Raw genomic sequence first — 17,332 nt, forward strand, 5'->3', positions numbered from 1 at the left:
AGAGAGGTTAGGGTCCAGAGGCAGATAACAAAATGAAACGTAGTTGTGTTCAACTTGCAGAAGAGGCTATTAAGAGGGGACATGACACTAATCACAGAGAGCTGACTCAGTGCCAGGTGAGGTGACATATCAGAGCACTTCTGATGAAGAAGGGCATGGCAGAGTTTTCATATGCTCCAGTGATCTTTAGATACTGTTACAGCCAAGCACAACTTACAGCAGCTGAGACAGTTGCTTGAAGAGAAAAAAGTCCTGGCTGTGAATGTCAAACTGAATAGGCTACTGGGGAAAAGGAAGGGATTTAATGGTAGAGCTGTGCGAAGCTTTGGTCCCTGATTTGACTCGGTGGAGATTTGGCCCAATTCGGTGGCTGAATCTCTGAATCAAATCAGAGGACCCTTTAATCTCTTCAAATCAAATCAGAACCCTCCAAATCGATTTGGAGAGATTCAGAAAGATTCGGCGATTTGGACATAGACACAACTTCAAATGTTTTTTCTAAGTATCTCTAGGTAGCAGGCAGCTCATGAACATTGTGATGCTGGGGTGCATGGAGTGTCCTACAGGAGTGCAGGATGCTCAGCAGCAGACTTGGAAGTGGACCAGAAGCACTTCCAGTCCACATCTGGGTCCACCAGGGAGCACTCGGGGGCCCCCTACGCCCCACTGCACCCTCCTGGCTAGCAACTGGTGCCTCCTGGGCCTGTGGGGCACCCAGGGTCCCCCTCCAGCCAATTGCCAAGCCAGTGGGATCTGGGAGGCCCCCCAGGTGCTCCCCAGTGGACCCAGAAGTGGACTGGAAGTACTTCTGGTCCAATTCTGGGTTTGCCACCAAGCACGTGAAGGGCCCCCCACACTCCGGTGGGACACTCCATGTACCCCAACATCACATTCACAAGCCATGCTGGTACCTCAAAGTATGTAGGAAAAACATTTAAAGCTGTGTCTCCAAATCAGCATTGAATCTTCAGATTCAGATTTGGCTGAATCGAATTGGGGACAGTGATCTGAATCAACAAATCAAATCACAGTCCCTGATTCAGGCCAAATCTGAATTGAATAGCACTCATTTCGCACACCCCTACTTAATGGCAAAGGCCAGTGGAGGCCTCATTACATTTATGTATGTTGAGTGTCACAGTTTTAGATTTTAAATACCACCAACCTAGACCGTAATGGTCAAGAAATCCATTTCCAAAACCTTTTCTGCTCAACTGCTCTCTAATCCTACTGCTTTCAGAACAGTGGTTACTTCAATGGTTATAAAGAACGTTTTTGGATCTTAAACACAATGTAAAACCCAAGCGTGCAAAGTTTCTGGGTTAGAGTTCTCCCTGTTTATGCAACAGACTGTATTCATAGTTCAGTTCAGATGTGACATATTTTTCCTTTGATACACATGGAAAAGTAATGCCTTATCTTTTTCCAGAAGCTGTAATATGTTTATATATAGCTGTCTCATCTGTGGATATTTTCCCCTATTACTATTCATTGGTTTGTAAGAACTGCCCATCCCTGAACAGAAGTATACATTGTCACGATTGTCTGTAGCTGAGGGAAAATAAATAAACAATGAAGTCCTCCGGTCATATTATAGTATGAACTTTACAATTAGAGTTTAAGTTGTTTAGACGATTGCTCCAAATCAGGAAGTGATGTTTTATATTGACCATAAAAAATGGCATAGAAAATACACAGCAGAAACACCTTGTGGATGTGCTTTTTATTTTAAGGATAATGGGGCACTACAAAGTAAAAGCAACTTCTTAAATATACAACAGCAACAATTATACAATGCCTTTCATCTTCAGGAGATTTTACTAATATTAACTAAGTTAGTGTACTACAGCAACTGAAAGATATATAGCAAAATCAAGTATGGCAGGCAAAATTGGTTGGAACATCTAGTCAACATTTCATTTTTATTCAAAAGTCAGAATGAGTGTTACCTGTGATTTTTCTTCCCCTTTCAAAGAAAATAATACAATGAACAATGATAATCTCCTACTTGCCTCTGAACATTTGTACACAAGTTTTGTATGTAGGCATATCCATTTGTGCATACATTTGTGTAAACAGTTCTGTTAATTTCTATCAGTTCCACAAGGCTTATCTACCACTATCCATTTACACTGAGAATTATAGGAACAGCTGAAGAATTAAGAACTACACCACAGAGAAGAAACAAAACAAAAGTGTGGAGTATAAAAGATTTAACTGACATTCTTGGGGGCCATTCTGCAGACCTTTTGTACAAAAAGAGCATCAAAAGACTCAGTGGAACATAAAGTAGCATAACAAGTAATGACTAGTTCCAGGATTAGGTAAATGGTCAGTATTCTGCCTGAGTATGATGTCTTTGTAACGTGTAGTTGAAATTTAAATCTTCTTATCAGCCCTTCTGGAATAAAATGCATGTGCACTAATAAAACTGCGTTCCCTGAAGTTACTTTTGTATGTGGCACGACTGCAAAATTCGGCAATAAAGTCTTCATTTAAACCCAGTGTACAATATTGAGTGATCTCATTTTACTTTGATTACTGGTTACCTTCTTGAAAACAGCACTGCTAAAGCACCCTACTCAAAACAAATTCAGAAAGCCCTTAATCTTGGGCAAGATGTTTTCCTTATTTAAGCACTTGCTTTAGACTTGATAAAGCATCAGACTGAGATGACATGCAGACAGGACTGTCTAAATGCAAAGCATAAAAGTGTTTCATCATAAACATTAGACATGATCCAGAAAGATTAACTATTTTGCCGAACATTTTCAGATGCCAGATTCAAAGGGGCAGGTATTGTTGTAAATTATAAATAATATTAACTTGGGATCTCAGCCTCCTTTTTATAAATGGAGGGAAAATGGAACATATGCATGTGCCACAACAGAAAAGACTATTACCTTAAAGAAGGACGTGCAGGTTTTTTTTCCATATGGGTCTGCTTTGAGTCTTGATGTTGTGGTGAAGGTTGCTTCTGTAGAGGTTTGTTTGGCAGAGGGATGTTGGGGCCAATGGGTGGTAAAAAGAACTGGCACATTGCACTGGCAATTCGCCCGCCTATATAGTGGAAGGAGGTTACGGTTCTGGGAGCTGATGATGCTTTTTCACTTGAACTAATTAAACGGTTTGCTAGAGCCTTTGCCTCATCCTATTGAATGAAAAGTGAAAAAAAAAAGAATGACATATACCAGAATAAACTTCTTAAACCAAGCCAATGACAAAAATGATCAGAGCTATAATCCATCTGCAGACAGAATTATAAATAAAGCATGTAGTATTTAATTCTGTTTTCCATGGCTCACTTTGATTCACTGCTTCTGCTTGACTCAGTACATGTAAGGGAAAAGTACACCCCTGATTATTTGCTTAAAGTGATAGAACAAAATGATAAAAGTGAAATAATATCTTCATTTTTAATGTTTTGGAAATATGAATAGCATCTCAGTTCTAATAAATAAACAGGGTTTTGATTTGTATGTTTCTCCCCAGTGGTGAAAAGCACAACACATGCTTGTGACGACATTTTGAATAAGTTACCAGTCTTACAAAGAGGTCTTTTATAAAATGTAGAGCCATGGTTTGAAGTATAGCTTCAAGTTGCATATGCAGGTTTGCTTGTCCAACCATCAGAGGATGAAAAAAGGCAGTTTTGTGCACAAATAAAGTAACAGGTTTGAGTATGTGATTTGCAACTCTAAAATGCCCATTCATAATGATTGCTAAAATGAGTTTATATGTGCACATAAAAGCACATGAAAAATTTCAGAGACCAGATTGAAAATTTATTTAAATGGGACATTGATCAAATGTATATTGGCACACAAAAACATAAATTATAGCCTTTTTGATTAAATGTTTGGAATTGTCCCTCAATCCAAGAGGACATTAGCTGTTAAAGAGTTAAATTACAAACTCAGGCTATTTTTTTTTAAATATAAGTTTTCTTTCTTATTTATATGTATATTTTCACAGTACAAACAAACCCACTAGTACCATGTTTCTATTTCTCTTCACTTTGGTGATGATGTCCTTGCCTATTTTTTAATTACTTTTCTTCTCTAAGCGAAAACATCAGATGAAGCACCCATAAGGCATATTATTCTTGGCCAGAATCTGGCTATAGTAATTGAAGCTGCTAGCTTCAAAATCTCATGTAATGTTATAATCAGCCACTCTTTATGTTTACAATATAATTGCTCTTTCTTGAAAGTAAATAGGATGTCATATCCTGTCAATTTTGCTTGAAAATACTAATGACAAACTATTTTCTGAATATTACAAATCTTTATGCAGCCTTTTACCAGTCAGTCAGATTTGATTTTGCTTGCCTATCAATCCTTGTAAGAGTAAACAGATGGAATGGGGAAAGCTTTTTTGTATTTGAATGTCAATCATACTCCTTAACATTACTGGGACTTGCTTTTGGGTAACATGTTTATTAATATCATTATGTAGGTACATTTGATCAGTTAACAAAGTTAGTAACTGTACATCTTGTTCCCACAGTTTGCTGCAGTTTGTAAGCATTTTAATGGCTGTTATAGAAGCTTCTACTAGTGTCACTGTACAGTTACAGATGTGTCAACATTTTCATTATACATCCTAGTTTATGACTCAGCTGTAAGAATACATTTCATGAGGCTCAGCTTATATGGCTCTTCTGCACATCTGATTGTGTGTGTAAAATTTATTAAAAATTATTTTGGCCTTTTTACCATAACAGAGGGGAAAATGTTGCCATGTTGCAATGTTTTTCTCTCAGATGTTTTATGGTAGAGGTGCCAAAGATACAGCCTATGAAGCTGCATCATCCAGGCCACAATGCTGACTGTTGCATGCAGGATATGCTAGCCCTGGATGTGGCCCCATGTGGTGCACAGAGCCACCTAGTGCAGACTGCATATGACATGGCTACATGTTCCACCCACACCAGACTGGCCATGTGTGATGCATGTAGCAGGTGGGGCTGGATCTGGTGCACATACTGCAAGCAGCCCACATGGCCAGTCCAGGGTGAGCTTAGACCAGCCCAAAGGGCTGGGCCCACAGACTGGCCCAACACCCCTCTTCCAGCCTGCAGGGACCAGCCCTGTTTTATGGTATCCTTGTTGCTTCATAAGAGAATCATGAACCTAAAACAAATACAAAGAAAACTACTTTCCCTGGTCAGCAGAGAATTTGTTCTCTGCTATTCTTACCTTAAATTTTTTTTATTTTTATTTTTTCTCAGTCAGGCCCCAACCCAGAAACGTAAGGCCAGGGTAGTTATGACTTAGGCAGAGAGCATGGGTAGGTCAGGTGGTGGATGTTGAGAAAAATCATTGAAGCAAAAGTTGGGGGTGTAGTTTATGTAAAGGTTCATAAGGGACCTGAAGAAAGATCCACCGGCCAGGGGAAGATAGAGTTCTGGAAGGAAGAAGATGCCCAGAAGGTATTGGGGAGACAGTGGGAGATCTGGGGAAGGCTTTGGGATCTCCAGAGAGCCATAGGGAAGTGAGAAACCCCACAATCTGCCTTAGGAAAGAGACCAGGGTATACAAGGGTGGAATATAGATGAGCCAGATGGAAGTGGGGAAAAAAACCACCCAAAAGTAGGCAAGAACTCCCTGGAGAGGAGTGAGAAGATTTGGGCCAGCTCACAACAGGGTTCACTTTTGACAGACAGCAGATACAGGAGTGGGGGAAAGTCCCCCTCCCCACCCCCCGAGAGTAGCATAGGAGGAGAGGGTAGACCTTAGAAGGCAAGGAACTCAACCGACTAAGAGTTCAGCCTACCAAGGTTGGCTAATGAGAAGGGACTACCTGTGGCAGGGCAACTCCCGTGAAATCCCACATGGTGCGTCTTGGGGGAAAGGCAAGCAGAAGGCACCTGAAAAGCTCCACCTCTATGTATCTGAACTGTTGGTGAGCAAGAACAAGAACTTAAGAGGACCAAGACAAAGGACGTGAGATGGACAAGAGTGAAGACCCATCCTGGTGAGTCTGGGTCTTAAGTGGGAAGGTGTGTAGCAGGGCACTAAGGTGCCTGCTCCTCTTAGAGCAGAGATAAGAACCCAGGTGCAGGTTGCCATGACAACTGGTTAATGAAGGAATTGGCCACACCTGCACCTGGTCAGCTGGCCAGAGGAGGCAGGGCCTTTGGCCCATATAAACCCCAGGGCTGGTACCAGGGAGTTAGTCCCTTACCAGCAGGAGCCTCCAGGTGAAGGGAGGGCCCAGAGATGTGGTAGCCAGCAGATATGCTTCTCATAGAACAAAGGGGACACCAGGAGCCCACAAGGTATCCTTGCCTACTAGGCACCAAGCCTCAGAGGGGGAGTTTTACTTTTTTAAAGGAGCAGAGCATGATGTGAGTTCTCTGTTAAGTTACAGCCCAGGGACTCATGGTGGTTGGTGGTTAAGTGTGTGCTGTCTGATAACAACCAGTGGCTTGGGTGAGGCTTGTTGGGGAAGGAGGAGGCCTCATAGTGGCCCACTACAGGGTGGGGACCCTGACGCCAGAGAGGGTGCAGCATTTGGGGGGCACAGACCCCAGCGCCAGACAGGGAGCAGTATTTGGGGGGCACAGACCCCAGCGCCAGACAGGGCGCAGCACTTGAGACGGGGCTACAGAGAGCCCAACAAGGACAAGGAGCTGAATTAATAAGAGGCCTAGACAAGACAATGCCTGTATCATCTGCGAGACTTGGGGCATGGTAAAGGGATGGTTGGAGCCACGCATATGGCCCATAAGGTTTAGAGACTCAGGAACCATCCACAGTGAAGTGGGATATCAGGGGGTTTAGAAACAAGGTTGATAGGATCTAGCCTGACCACATCCAAAACTAAAGCTCAAGGGCAGCCTCCCTATATTCATCATACCATCAAGACATGGCAGGTGAGTACAAGGGTGCTTGTAGGGCAAGACTGGCATGGTTAAGGACCTGGGGGTAACACAGCCACCCCCCAGGTACCTCACCCTGTTACACATGCCTAACGCATACCAGCAAGATCAGGCCCTCCCCAAAAATGCAGTTGTAGTTACTTTGTTTTTAAAACATAGATAAGGCGCAGGAGCTGGTCATGGTTGTCCCACCACCTGTCTTTTACACAAGAGGCTGCTGGTTAGACTTGTCATTCAGGCAGTAAGAGACCAGGGTTCTGGGCTGTCTTCAGTCTGAGAGAATACCGAACCAGAGCCCTGGGTTCTGGTATCTGCTCCCAGGGCTTTTTATGCATTTTACATTAACCTGTCATTCGATTAAAAATGCTTAAGCGTGTCCTTTGGTGATGACCGAGGTGAGGATCAAGGGTCTTTCTTTTTGTTTTACTTTTTTGTTAGGATTCTTTTGAAATGTAGTATTGTATCTGAAGGAGTTAGACGTGCTTTTTGAGGAGGGGGTGACAGCCAGAGCTGCTCTGTAGGACAGGGGGTATGGGCTGGGTGGGGACATTGGTGGAAGGTGAGGGCATCTTCTGTGGGACTGAAGTGCGGTAGTGGGGTGGGACTTAGGGGAAAGACAGAAAAAGGTTGCATGCATTCAAATACGAGTGGCAGCTGGGAGGCATGGCTGGAGTGATGGGAAGGGTTTGCTTGTGGGGGAGTTTGAACAGGAAGGCAGTGGTTGCGGGGAGTGAAGGAGAGAGTTGGAGTTCTCAGATTTCAGGATCTTGTTTATCAACTCCTATCTCTGGGTTGTTTGTTTATTGTAAGCCACTCTGAGCCTTTTGGATAGGGCAGATACAAATCTAATGGATACAATCAAAATAAAAGAACAGAAACAATCTTGGGAAAAGGAGACTGGAGCCCACAACTCCAGCCCTCCCAACTGAGTGCCCTCATTACCAGGTTTTGGAGCCATGCTCCTCTCTTGCTCTCTGCTTCTGGCCCCATGAACCTCACATTCTTTTTTGCACACTGGCTCAGCTTCCGCAGCTATGATAGTGCTCTCTCATCCAGCAACATAGCCACAAACCTGGCATGTCCTGGGAGGTGGCAGATGTGGGTTGAAATCAGGGGTGCCTCCTGAGTCTTGGGGGGCACATTTTGTGGGCAGGCCTGGGGTGAGCCAAAAGCCCCATATCCACTCCTATACTCATGTGCCATGGATTAGTGTCCCCACCCCTGCAACACACCGCCAGCCCGCACAGCAAAAAAACTGCCCTGTCCTGAGCAATGCCAAGTCAGAGTTCAATCTCAGGGGAGGCATGTGCCCTCCCCTCCCCCCCCATGTCTCCCTTACCAATCACCTGTGAAATGTCTCTTAGGGTAGGGAGGATCTCAAATCCAGGACTTATGCTTCATGGGAAAGTGTTGTAGCCACTAGACTATTATATAAAAGTTGGGTGGCTCCACCACTTCTGGCCACATCTTTAAAAATACTGCACCCTGTTTAATTCGTTCAAAGAACATTTGGAGGCACCTCCCTTCAGGAAAAGTCCAGGATTTGGCTCTCAAGTAGATAGAGATGCCTACCTCAACTACCTAAGCTGTGGAGAGTGGCAGAAATTCAGGTATCCCCTTGTTCCACATTTTTTTTATTGGCTAGTTTGATGCCCCTTCTTGCCCAGCCTGTGGTAAACAGCAGTTTCTCCTCTTGAAGCACAAAGGAAATATGAATGTAAAGCAACACATCCATGAGGCTGTCTTTATGTCAGTCAGAAAAGTTACTCATTCTTATTTTCATTCTATACCCATTACTATAATTTAGTTCAACTACAGGAAATAAATGTAAGAGAAACCTATAAAAGAGGACTATATGACATATGAAGAACATAGCATTTAGCCTTATGGGTCAAAATGAATAAGAATGTAGTAAGAGTTGCGTATATAAATATATAAGCACTGGGTAAGCAAGTGAAAAGGAGGGGGAGAGGAGTGAGAGAGAACATTTTTTAATCTTTCACTTCTCCTAGCAGATGGTAGAAAGTACTTAGACAGGATGACTCTTCCTAGATGTGCCAGCATATGCTGTGGAATTGCCCATACAGAAAAGCCTTGCTCATTGCAAATCTCTCAGGAACTATCACAAACAAAGCACATCCATTAACATTTGCTTATTATGTGAACGTGTGTTTGTGGCAATTTTCTATTTTCCTCTCAGACATTAGGGCCACAATTTAGTCTGTTTGATAGATTTATTGGATTAAGTTCTAGGCATTTAGGACTCTACTCTTTTCCCTTTTCTTTTTAAAAATGCATGCTTATCTTTTTTTTTTGGACTCCCAGGTCCAATACTCACTCTTGAGTCTTGTTAGCAAGCCCATACCTTTTAACTTATGATACCAATTCTGCTGCCATGAATCTGGAAGCTTGTTATGGGCATGTGGCATGCCCAAACCTATAACCAAGGAACCCTATGGGGCCAAATTTTTCATAGTTTGCACCAATCAATCAACCACTGATGTCAGTAATAAAACATTGCTGAGGTACAAATAAGTCACATATACCATGCCTCTATGTATGGTGTTGTACAGAGGTACCCCAGACAACTTTGGTACAAGAAGAATTATACCTATATCAGCACAGTATTTCACCCAGTGTAATTAGCCCTACTGAGAAATGGGATTTTAGGTACAGAACAACACTGCACTAAGTCAGCTCTATTCCTTCTCATACCTGAGTTAGCTTGGATTAGTATTAGGGATACTTTGTGATGATTACAGCCAGGGACTGCCTCATACCTGCTGCCCTTTTTTGTTCATCAGTAATTCTCAGTATATTACTGACCACACAAAAAAAGCCATGGTCAATTTAGAGAGATGGCAGGGAACATTTGCACTTTCTGGAATAACTAATTCAGAGATGTATAATGTACACTGTTGTGAGCCCAAGCTCACTACATCAGATGCTGTGAAAGGCCAGGAACAAAGCAGTGTATAGAATGGAGTTTCTGTTTTCCTGGGACAAGGACGACAGAATTCCTTTGGTTGTCACCTACAGCCCCAGCTTCAACACCTTTGGAGACATCAGTAATGACCTCCAACCCCTCCCGGAAAAGGAAAACTGTCTCAAGGTAGCCGTGAGGGGCAAACTTGGTTTGCAGACAGCCCCCAAACCTCAAACAGCATCTCTGAAGCAATGAGCTACTTAACTGCTATTCTCACTGAGAAACCAGACATTGCAACAGACCTAGATGGCAGATGTGTCCCTTCATCAATACAGACCACATCATCTCTGGACCAAATAATGCAGATTATAATATCAGAGGTTCATTCACTTGCAACTCTACCAATGTCATATATGCCATCACCTACTTATCATGTCCATCTGCTGTCTATGTTGGGCACATGGGGTGATCCTTATGTGTAAGAATGAACAAACACCGATCTGACATCAGTTCCAGAAAGATATACAATTCCAACATAACACTTTATCTTCTCTGGATACTCCATGGCTGACTTGGGGTAACAGCTCTTAGACAACAAAATGTTTAAAACAGTGTTTAACACAAAACTGTGGAACAAGAAATCATCCACAAATCATCTAAACTGTGGTAAGTATGATCTAAAGAAAACTATGGATTCTTATCTCATTACCTGGATTAATTTTTGTGACCACTGGGCACATCTAAACATACAAATTATGCAGGAGTAAGCTTTCCCAAGCACGCCTCTACACATGCAGGGACACAGGAGCAGATTTGCTGTTCCTAGCAGCAGACTGTTCATATTTCCTGTGGCCCTACACTGGGCCTCTTCAGCAGCCAGGGGGAGCTCTAGGCTCCCTCTGGGTTCTAGCCCAGGGGCTGGCAGGGGGCAAGGGGCCAGGAGATATCTGTCTCCTGGCAGGGTCTGGGACATTGCTCCCTGCCTGCTGCTAGGTTGGACTCTGCCACCAGAGCCTAGTTGAGGACAGTGTCCCCCTGCCTCAGGATAAGAGATAAGGATCTCCCAGCTGGGGCCCACTACTGTGGGGTGGGGCTGGGAGCTCCCTGCTGCATGGTCCCTGGTGGTGGAGCCCACCCTAGCACAGGCAGCTCCCGAGGGGAAGCAATCTCTCACCCCCACTGCCTGGCAGACCAGGAGCATATTTGCACCAGTCTGACGTCCACACGTGTGCTACTGTGTAGTAAGTAATCAAGCAAATTAAGATTAGAGCAAGTTACTGAACAGTATGTGTCTGCTGTGTAGATGGTGAGGCTTAGTGTGTAATAATTAGCTCTAACCTCAAGTAAAGCATTTCATGTAAACATGCCCTCTTCATTCCTATAGGTTTACTGCTTGTTTGCCTCTACCAGCACTGTTTGGCTCTCCCCTCTCCTTTCTTCCCTCTCCAATTTCTCCTTATTTTCCCTGTCTTTTGTATTCAAATCACTTTTTCCATTTTATACACTGTTCTGTGCATGTCCTTTCACAGCAACTGATGAAATGAGCTGAAGTTTACAGAAGCTTACACTATACATTTCTGATTTAGTTAGTCGAGAAAGTGCAACTATACCCTGCCTTCTGCCTGACTCCAGACTAACACAGCTAACTGCCTGGAGAGATCATACCCACTTATTAAGGGAAACTAGTGAGATCATAAGAGTAAACCCATCTTAACAAAAGATAGGTTTATAATGGTGACACATCATCTCAGGAGGAAAATAAGGATGACAGCTCTATGCATTTCTGCCAAGGTCACCCACAGCCAGATGGCAAGCTGCACATTTCCTCCAGTATGGAGGTAGGATTCCTTCTACACTGCCATCCCCAGCTGTCCTACATGGATTAAAGGTGAAAAAAAGAATTTAGTAACATTGCTAACATATAACATTCTCCTAAGACATTTCTGTCCTGGTATATAAACTATACCACAGTCTTTGCACTAAATCTAGCTCTCAGTGTGGGTTCTGTCTGGTGCTTTGTGGTTCTAGCTGCTGCTGTGAGACCTTGGATAGTTTCCATTGGCTTTGCTATTTCATTGATCCCTTTGCCACTTATTTGAAGAGCTACTCATGTGAATAAATCCTCATCAGTGGAAGTAAAAGATACACACCCTAGCAAGTAATTGGATGAAGTAGGCTGTAGCCTACAAAAGCTCATGCCTTTCTGAATGAGTTAGCTTATAAGCTGCCACCCTACTCTGCAAGTAAGAAAGTAAAATGGAGCCCTTGGAGTCAACCCTACAGCAGGTAGGCTCTTCACTTATGAGTCAATTCTTCTTGGTCTTCGGGTGGCCCAGGCAGGGTGGAGAGGGGGAGACTACAATATTACTAAACAGTGTATTTGTTAGGTTGCTGTGTATATGATAGAAAGAAATGAGAATTATCAACTAGAAGGGAGAATGAAAAAGGGGTGGCATGATAAGATGGGGCAGCATTTTTTTTCAGAGAAAAAAATGGTTTCATTAATCAAAGTAGCTCAGGATATGATCATGGCTTAATATCTACAGCATCTAATTACTTGGGGTAACTGAATCTCATTGCCTACGGTCTTTCCGAGCTCTAAAAATATACATAGCAGCTCTCAGTCTTTTGCATATGGTTGCAGTGGTCAGACCACTGAAAAGTTACATTGCTTTTTGCTGAGGTGTCAGACAAAGACGTACATTTCCACATGCTGGGAGGAAATAATCCATTAAAATATTGTAAACACCCATGCTGAGTGCAAGTTCATGAACGCTCAGGAGGTGCTTTCTGTGCATTGAGTTAAGCAGCTGTATTTTCAGCTCTTTCACCTTTCACGGACTGATTCAATTGCTTTTGCCTCTCTAACCAATTTCAGTATTTTGCCAGCTTGAACATCAGGGATCTTACAAAGAAAAAAAACCCCTTTTTAGTAGTGTACTTAAGTGCAGAAGTTGTTATATAGGCATGTGGATTCAGATGTTTTTCCCTCTGGAATTTTGTGAGGACATTGCATGGAAATCCCATACCTTCATGCAGATACCATGCAAGGGAAGTGGGGTGGTAGTACCGGGGCAGATCCAGGAGAGGTGCACTGGTGCAGTTGTACCACATGATTCCTGGTCCACCCAAAGTTTGAAACCAACAGCCTGAAAGTGGCAATGGCAATGGCATTTCTAGTAAGGCAGTGCTGAGGGAGTCAATTGACTTCATGGTTCATTGCAATCTACCTAATCCCTTTTTTAAATTCTTCATTCCACAGGTGTTAACTACCCCTCTCCTTTTTAATGGTTTTGGTGTTTTACCAATAAATCTATTCTTTGTTCTGCAATTCTGCTGTCTTTTGGCTGTTCCTAGTAATTAATCTCCTATTTCACAGCACTGTAGATTGTTTTTAACTCATTCCAAGTTGCATTTGTTTTTGCTTCAATCTCAAATTGAATAGTACAGCCCTAGACCCCTAACACATAAATAAAGCTTCTAGCTTATTTTTAACTGGAGAAAAAATGTGTTGTTTTATATGTGATGATGCACCTCACCATCTGCACCCCTCTGCCCTTTTCAAAATTCTAGATCCACGTGTTTGGTGATAGGTATTTTGCTGCACATGGGGGGCACTTGTGAGGCCTACTCCAAGATGGGGATATACCTAGATTATCACTAGGGATTTGTAGGAGACCTATACTCCCCACATACAGGAGGTCTTTAACTTTGCATTGTCTCTGTAGACTTAGTATTTCCTTGGTTCCCTTGCATGATTGCTCTCTTTGAGTTGGGCTGCTCTGGTCCCTCTCCCATGGGCTTGAATCTTAATTGTTAATGGACTCAGAACAATAAGAATGAGCATTTTGATGTACATGTTCCTCTGCCTCAGTGCTTCTACTCAAACCCAGTCTTTGTTCCAGCCCTGTGTGTGTGCTGGATCATGCAGAGAGGTTCAGGCAAGTCTGAAAAAAGTGGGAGATGGACACATCTGAGTCCCCCTGCCTTGTGATAATAAATAAATGATACAAGCTTCAGGACCTGGGTACATGACACATTTATACCAGTTTAATAACCCAGAGTACATAAAAAAGGAGTTGTCAGATAACATAAACACTTATACTGGTGTAACTGCCTTGAATCTAGGGTGAAGTCAGTCCAGAAAAAATCTGTAGTTAAATTACCCTTTTTTAAGGTACACTAATTTAGGTGTTGTCTGCCTGTTTCCAATCTATGGTAGCCAGGGCTGGATTAACACATAGGCAAGCTAGGCACATGCCTAGGGCCCTGAGCTGTGGGGAACCCCACGCTTTTCCTCCACAGTGGTGGCCCCCCCCAAGTGGGTGGCTAGTGGGCCATGGACTGCCCTACCTCAGAGACAGCACCCGGTTTAATTCAACTCTTCCCTGAGCCCGCCCGTGTGTGTGTGTGAATTTAGAGAGAGAGAGAGAGTAGGAGTCCACAGGTTTGCTTGCTCTAGGGCCCTCTAAAAGGTGAATCTAGCCCAGATGGTAGTCATTTATGATTAATAATTGTACTAACAGCAAGCAGCTATTATTAGATGACTGCTTCTATGGCTGCTCCACATCTTTGTGTAATCTATGTCAGGGTATAAAATCAGTGTAAACTACAGCTGTGTGGGTGCATCACATGAGATATTTACTGCAGAACTGTCTAATTAGCTCCTCAGTAAATGTCTCCACATCTATACATACATCCCTGTTAGGTCACACAAAACTTATAACTCTGGAGCAGGCTAATACTTGTAAATACTAGCCTGCTCTGGAGTTTTTTTGAGCAGAATACTGCTCATGTAGATACTGCCCAGATGGCTGGGGCATGAAGGTACTTCAGTGTAAGGGCTGCCTGCCAACTAGCCCCACATTGAAGCACTCTCATGCCCCGCCAGCCCCTCCTCAGCACACTGAGCCCAGTCAGAGCAGCTTCTGAGCAGCCCTAGGCTTCTGCCAACTGGGGCTGCTCTGACCAGGCTCAATATATTGTGCATCAATAAACTCCAGAGCAATAAACCCTGGAGTTTTTTCTCCTGGGTGCACATCAAATGATGTGCCTGGGAACAAAACACTCTGGAGCAATAAGCTCCGGAGGTTATTTGTGTGCATTAATTGCACATGTAGGCACACCTGGGGGTTTGGGGGGCATGACAGTGGCAGGAGTGCAGTGGCGGTGATGGGAGTGCAACAGTGGTAAGGGGGAGCTCCCACAGACACTACTGGTGCTGTTGGGGGTGGGGGAGAGGGGGTGGCGAGCCCAGGGGTCAGCAACCAACTGCAGGTGGCGTTGCCTGCCGGTGAGGATTGCTGACTACCTGCAGATGCCGCTGACAGTGTTGGGCGGGGTGGGGGGGAGGAGGGGAAGTGGCAAGTGGCTACTGCCCACAGGTGCTGCTAGAAGTGTCAGTGGCACCTTTTTGTAGGGGGTGCACCACCACACTCGGGGTGCACATGTACCCACATGCACCCCCTACACATTTCCCCTGCTAATATTGTAGCTTTGGATACAAAATATTGTCAGGATCATTAATACTTTGGCTACAGTAACAAGAAAACTCCGTAAATTATACGATATCGTTGACAAACGAGACTCAACTGCCAGATGGACATATCAACTTAGTTTCATTTGTATCATAGCTACCCCATCCAAAGTTTGTTATACTATCTATTTTGGCATCTATTAATTCAAAAGAAAAGAGAGGAAAATGGAAATTAAAGGGTGCCTGTACTCAAGCATGGAGGCTGCTTTGACCAGCTGTAATTACAGTACATTGGAGCAGACTTCGTTAATCGAGTCTGGTGGAGTGTGGTATTTACTGCACTCCAGCAGCCTCCCATGTCTCATGTCTCAGCATCCCCATGCTTTGAAATGGCAGCAGGGGTGCTTGAGCTAAATCTTGTCAATGAGCTTTAGTTCAAGTGCCCCCTGCCTCCATTTTAAATCACGGAGACACTGATATACAAAATGCAGTGGCACTTTAATTAAAGCAGCTCTAGGAGTCACTCTAATTAAAGCACTGGTCCCCCACCCCTGGAGCACGTGTAATAGTGCCCAAAGCAATCTGGAAAGAAACAAAACAAAATTCAAGATAGACAAACCAGTTGGTTTTTTTAAAGTTTTGAAAGACAAACCAGATTGGTGTGCAACACAATGCATTGGATAAGAACTGGGATAGCTCTGTTTTGGTTATTTTGAGAGCAATGAATAGGGATGAGAATTCCATAACAAACCTTTTGGAAATCCAAAATCTTGTATCTGGTTTGCAAGTTGAAAGAAAATTGAGAGAATTTTTATTTTGAATCAGAACTGATACCATTCAGTTATGGGAAGTTGTAAACTGTTTCCTTCCCCTTTCTTCTCCTACTTCTCTTCAGTGTCATTTGAATGATTTGAACTGACCTATTTAGAAGCATGTATGGTTACTCTCCTGATAAGCCTGCAGAATTTGCAGTTCTCATGGTGTAGAACTGTATGGCAAATGTGCACCTGCCACATTTTAAAAAGTCATTCCATTTTCCCTCTTGGAAACAATATAAGTACTTTAAAGCTGCTACTATAATCTTTTTAAGGACATGGAGGTTATAAGTCTAAGAAAATACATTTGTAATGGATTCCAATCAGCTGCTTTTTTTAGCAACTTTAATTTTTTCATTATTTTGCAATAACCTTTAAAAAAGCATCATGCAAATCTGTCTCACTGAAAAGGTATCATTTTATATCTGCATGTATGGTGTTTGGGGAATTGTTTCCCCTTTCAAAGCTCATCATAGAAATCTCATTGTAATTCCTGGTGCAGATAGTTTCTCTAGGAAAAATATTTTCTATCTTTTGCCCATAGGGACGTATTTAATCTACTGTAAGCAAGAACATTCCCTCTTGACTTCAATGGGAGATGAATCTGCTTTACACTATGTCTGAAATTACATCCATAAAAGATTGTATTATCCATCTCCAGGCAAAGATTAAGTTATATATGTCTGCCTAATGCCAGTTGGAAGGAAATCTTCCATACACTTGCATGTAGATTCTTCAAACCAAACATTCTTGTGCAGAATGGGAACAGTCCTCATATGGAAGGATCCTGGACTCTGCACTAAACACTAGCTACTGTTATTTCACCAAATGCATTAAAACTGCAAATATCAATAGCCTATGTGTCCCTGGGTTTGTCTTCACAAGATATTTACTGTGGAGCTACCTAATTAGCTCAGCAGTAAACATCTCAATCTGTGCCCTTTTTAGGGTTCAGTAAACTCCACAATGGGGTAGTACTTGTAAATACAAGTACTATCCTGTCGAGGAGTTTTTTTTAGTACACAGCAACATACATGTAGATGCTGATGGGGCTGGCTGGGGCATGAGGGTGCTTCAGTGCAGGGGCTGCCTGCCTACTGGCTAGCATCACACTGGAGCACTTTTCTGCCCCAGCCAGCCCCTCCACAGCATGTTGAACCAGGTTGAAGCAGACCCAAGCTGGCAGGCTGTCCCCCCAAACTTCCTACCAGTCAGGACTACTCCAGCCT

General features: G+C 43.2%; 1 protein-coding gene across 1 annotated transcript in view; it reads right to left on the bottom strand.

Annotated features, from left to right (window-relative positions):
* Positions 1-2,119: 2,119 nt before the first annotated feature.
* The window catches only part of LOC149868305 (transmembrane protein 232-like), a 54,164-nt gene continuing 38,951 nt past the window's right edge, over positions 2,120-17,332 (bottom strand). Inside the window, exons 4-5 of the mRNA XM_090037207.1 lie at positions 2,904-3,151; positions 2,120-2,246 (exon numbers count right to left, since the gene is read on the bottom strand). Coding sequence (XP_089893333.1) covers positions 2,120-2,246; positions 2,904-3,151 — 375 coding nt within the window. The remainder of the gene's footprint in view (positions 2,247-2,903; positions 3,152-17,332) is intronic.

The sequence above is a fragment of the Crocodylus siamensis genome, chromosome 3, assembly GCF_052110815.1.
Source record: "Crocodylus siamensis isolate JL-2025a chromosome 3, ASM5211081v1, whole genome shotgun sequence".
NCBI lineage: Eukaryota > Metazoa > Chordata > Crocodylia > Crocodylidae > Crocodylus > Crocodylus siamensis.